This window comes from Dendronephthya gigantea, unplaced genomic scaffold (genome assembly GCF_004324835.1).
Source record: "Dendronephthya gigantea isolate DGI-Jeju-01 unplaced genomic scaffold, DenGig_1.0 000341F, whole genome shotgun sequence".
NCBI lineage: Eukaryota > Metazoa > Cnidaria > Anthozoa > Malacalcyonacea > Nephtheidae > Dendronephthya > Dendronephthya gigantea.
This window is the reverse complement of record NW_021163351.1, coordinates 15160-19202: the sequence shown is the minus strand read 5'-3', so window position 1 is coordinate 19202 and position 4043 is coordinate 15160. Positions and strand designations below refer to the sequence as shown.

The window sequence follows — 4043 nt, the reverse complement described above, 5'->3', positions numbered from 1 at the left end:
TTGTGGTATAAGAGTTGCCTTAAAACCCTTTCAGACATTGGGACATATTTTCGCGAAACCCAAGGATCGCGTAGCGACTAAACAGAAAACTCATGCTGTATACTCTATACCACGTGGTGATTGCGAGAAAGAATATCTAGGTCAAACAAAACGCCAGTTCGGCACACGTTTAAAAGAACATCAAAAGGCCGTATCGAACTTAAACAGTTCAAAATCAGCCTTGGCGGAACACGTGTGTCAAACTAACAATAACATTGGGTGGAACGATTCAAAAGTCATTACCACTAATGATCGTTATGGACAAAAGCGTTGTTTGGAAGCCTGGCATATTAATGCGAGTCTTTGTGCCCTTAATAGGGATGACGGAAGCTATTTGCCAAAAGAGTATTTACATCTGATTAATAGATGACGTCATTTTGAGAGTATATAAGGAACTGAGTTTCAACATCAGATCACCCCTGATGAAGACACTAGACCGGAGTGTCAAAACGTTTGGTCGTGAAAGTTAATCTTTGTGTGGTGATTACTTTCATTTACTAAAACCAGAGTAGCGATAATTACGATGGATTATATACCTGGTTGCCGTGAACTCATAAATGATGATCATAATGATGATTTTGATCATAATTAGCATATTCATCATATCAAATGATAGTTGCCATGGCAAAAATATTGATCATTATGATGATCTTGATCATAATTAGGATATTAATCATACTAAATTATGGTTGCCATGGCAACCATGATGCTCATTATGATGATTTTGATCATAATTAGCTTATTAATCATAATAAATTATGGTTACCATAGCAACCATGATGATCATTATGATGATCGTTATCATAATTAGCATATTAATCATAATAAATGATAGTTGCCATGGCAACCATAATGATCATTATGATGATTTTGAGCATAATTTGCAAATTAAACGTAATAAATTATGGTTGCCATGGCAACTATGATTATCATTATGATGATCTTTATCATAATTAGCATATTAATCGTAATAAGTGATGGTTGCCATAGCAACCATGATGCTTATTGTTTTGCAGGTATTGGCGGTTTTATCCGGAGCCAGAACAACTTCGGCTAACCAGGAGCGTTTACTTGTACTATACAATTTTGTGATGTTTATTATACACATATACACCTATTGTCAAACTAGATAGAAAATAAATTAAATATATGTATCAAAATTGTTATAGATACAAGAAATGGAGCTTGAAATACAAATATAATATACACGTTAAAATATAACTTACTTTATATTTACTCCTAGTTCCTTCGATGAAGTTCATTTGAATCTAACTTGGCGTGGTTGTTTTTTGGTTTATATTGGCGTAATTTACATAATTCAACAATACATGCATAATTTCTATAAGTCATTATTATTGTAATCTTGGGCAAAACACCCCCCTCCAGTTAGGAGGTAATGACTAACTTTTTTTTGTTGATTTCTTCTAAAATATTTTTTAGTAAATTTTATTGTCTAACTATAAGCTTAATTTATCATTGTATTTCTTATTTCGTGGCAATTAAACAAAGTTTATGAATTGGACGTTCATAACATCCTTTTGCCGTTTTAATTTGGACTTTTCTTACCAAGTTGGCTTTTCTAGAATAAGTATTAATAACGATTGCCATTTTCCATTGCATTCTTGGTGTTGAATCAAGTTCCAAAACCAAATCTCCGGACTTCAACTTTTCTCTTCCATGAAACCATTTATTTCTTGGCAATAAATTTTGCGCAAAATACTTCATCCAGGCTTTCCAAATTCGTGAATCTTCTTTTGACAAACGCGTAGTAGATTCCTTGGATTGACTTGGCTTTCTTCTTCTGGGATTGGTGGTGAATTATGTTGGCCAATAATAAGGTCATTGGGTGTAATTGGAGGATCATTAAATATATCTTCCGAGCTTGGGTATAACGGTTGACGATTGACCAGGTAAGTAATTTCCTTTAGGATGGTATTCCATTGCTCTTCAGTATGTGCTTGATTTTTACATGTCGCATTCATTGCATGAAGTATTCATTTGATCAGGCTTTCTACCACTCCATTTTGATGACTTGCTTTTGGGATGTTAAATTCCCATCTAAAATCACAACTAAATTCTTCTGCGAGAACCTTTTAGATTTTGGAAGTATCCCAATTGACGTAACTTCTTTAAGGTGAGCTTGGGAACGAATTTGTACCACGGTCAGACCAACAGACATTAGGATGTCCATGATTACAGGCAAATCTTCTAAATGCCATTAGAAATGTTTCAGTGCTTCTATCCGTCACAAGTTCCAAGTGTATGGCTCTCATTGTCATACACGTGAAAATTATTACTTGCGCTTCTTTACGTGTTTTACGATTCATCCTAATCTGAATTGGACCGAACATATCCATGGCTGTATTTGTAAACGCGGGTAATCCCATAGCTAAGCGAAGACTTGGGAGTTGTCCCTCTATCTGTTCCAGTGGATTGCTTCGTAATTTCTTGCACGTGATACATTTGTTCGTGAGTTTCTTTGCGGCATTCCGTATTCCAATTATCCAATACTTCTTTCGTGCTTCGTGTACAAGGCTTTTATATCCACAATGACATTTTTGTTCGTGTAAATGGCGTAATAGCAGAACAACTAGAGGATGATCGCGTGGAAGGACAATTGGTTTGCACATTTCTTGGGGAAGTGATCGAATATTCTCTAAACTCCCATGTGCACGCAATAAGCCTTCTTCATCGAACTTCGGCTTTAATTTTTGGATAGGGAATTTTCTAAAATCCACTTCTTGTTGACACCACTTAAACAACAGATTTTCTGCTACTTTCAGTTCATTCCAAGAAATAGGATTTGTTTCTTTGACTTTGTTTCGCAAAATGCGAATAAATCGGAGAACGTAGGCCATCGTTCTTCGTATTTTAGAAAATGATGAACAATTATCTAGTAATCGTTTGAATAAAACTTCGTTTAGGACTTCAACGGTATTACAACTTTCACTCGTTGTTTCTTCACTTTCTCTCAGTTCGCTCTTGAATTTACTCTTATATTCAGCGTCCGTTTCTTCGTTGCTTTCGCTTGGGTCTTGCCTTGAATTATCAATTACCTCGGAACTAATTAAGAATTGTGGACCAGTTATCCAATTATTCAATTCGTGTATGGAAATGCCTTTACTAAGAACGTCTGCAGGATTGTCTTTCGATTTAACATATCTGAAATTTCCCACATTTACACTTTCTTGAATTTCAGCCACTCTTACTGATACAAACGGTTTGAATTTCCTTGCCGGTGTCTTGATCCAAGACAGGACGGTTTGTGAATCAGTCCAGAGTACATAATTCCAATCTTTTCCATTAGCGAATTTCAACGCTTGAACACATGCTGTGTAAATACGGGTTAGAACTTGACATCCAAGTAATTCTAATCTTGGAATAGACTTTTTTCGAAGCGGAGCCACGAATGCCTTGACCATAATGGGAATAAAACTGTAACTACCGTCTTCACATTTCCATCTAAGGAAAATTACTGCTCGATACGCTAATTCTCATGCGTCGCAGAATCCGTGTATTTCGGGCTTGTCGACTGCATTATCTGGCTTGAGCTTTCGATTAAATTGTATATTAGGGGTTTCGTTCAATACTTGGAATTGTGGATCCATTTATTTTGAACAGCATCTGGTAGGTCTTCATCCCACGAAAAGCCTGATGCCCATAGATCTTGGAGATCCACTCTAAACTTTATGATCACAGGCAAGACCAGTCCGAGAGGATCCCAAAGTTGCGATACAAGGGATAGACATCTTCGTTTAGTGAATGTTTTTTCTGGTCTAATATCGAGCTCTTTCTTGAATGTGAATACATCAATTTCTTTATTCCACTTATGTCCGAGGAAGGTAGTGCATTTTTGCTTTGACTTGTCAACTTCCTTGTGATTAGAAGTCCACGATTTGACCTGGAAATTCCCCGTGTTTAGGATGGTGTCGATATCCGTAATAATGTTTTGGGTTTTTTCAGGAGTCGGGGCTGAGCCACCGATATCATCAACATAAACGTTG

General features: G+C 36.3%; 1 protein-coding gene across 1 annotated transcript; it reads right to left on the bottom strand.

Annotated features, from left to right (window-relative positions):
• Positions 1-2168: 2168 nt before the first annotated feature.
• LOC114542170 lies at positions 2169-3461 on the bottom strand. Its single transcript, XM_028561915.1, has one exon. It carries the CDS (start codon positions 3459-3461, stop codon positions 2169-2171), a length of 1293 nt encoding a protein of 430 aa, XP_028417716.1.
• Positions 3462-4043: the final 582 nt, after the last annotated feature.

Excerpts from the sequence above, each read along its gene's own strand:
- LOC114542170 (XM_028561915.1), bottom strand. The coding sequence starts at position 3,461 with ATGGTCAAGGCATTCGTGGCTCCGCTTCGAAAAAAGTCTATTCCAAGA.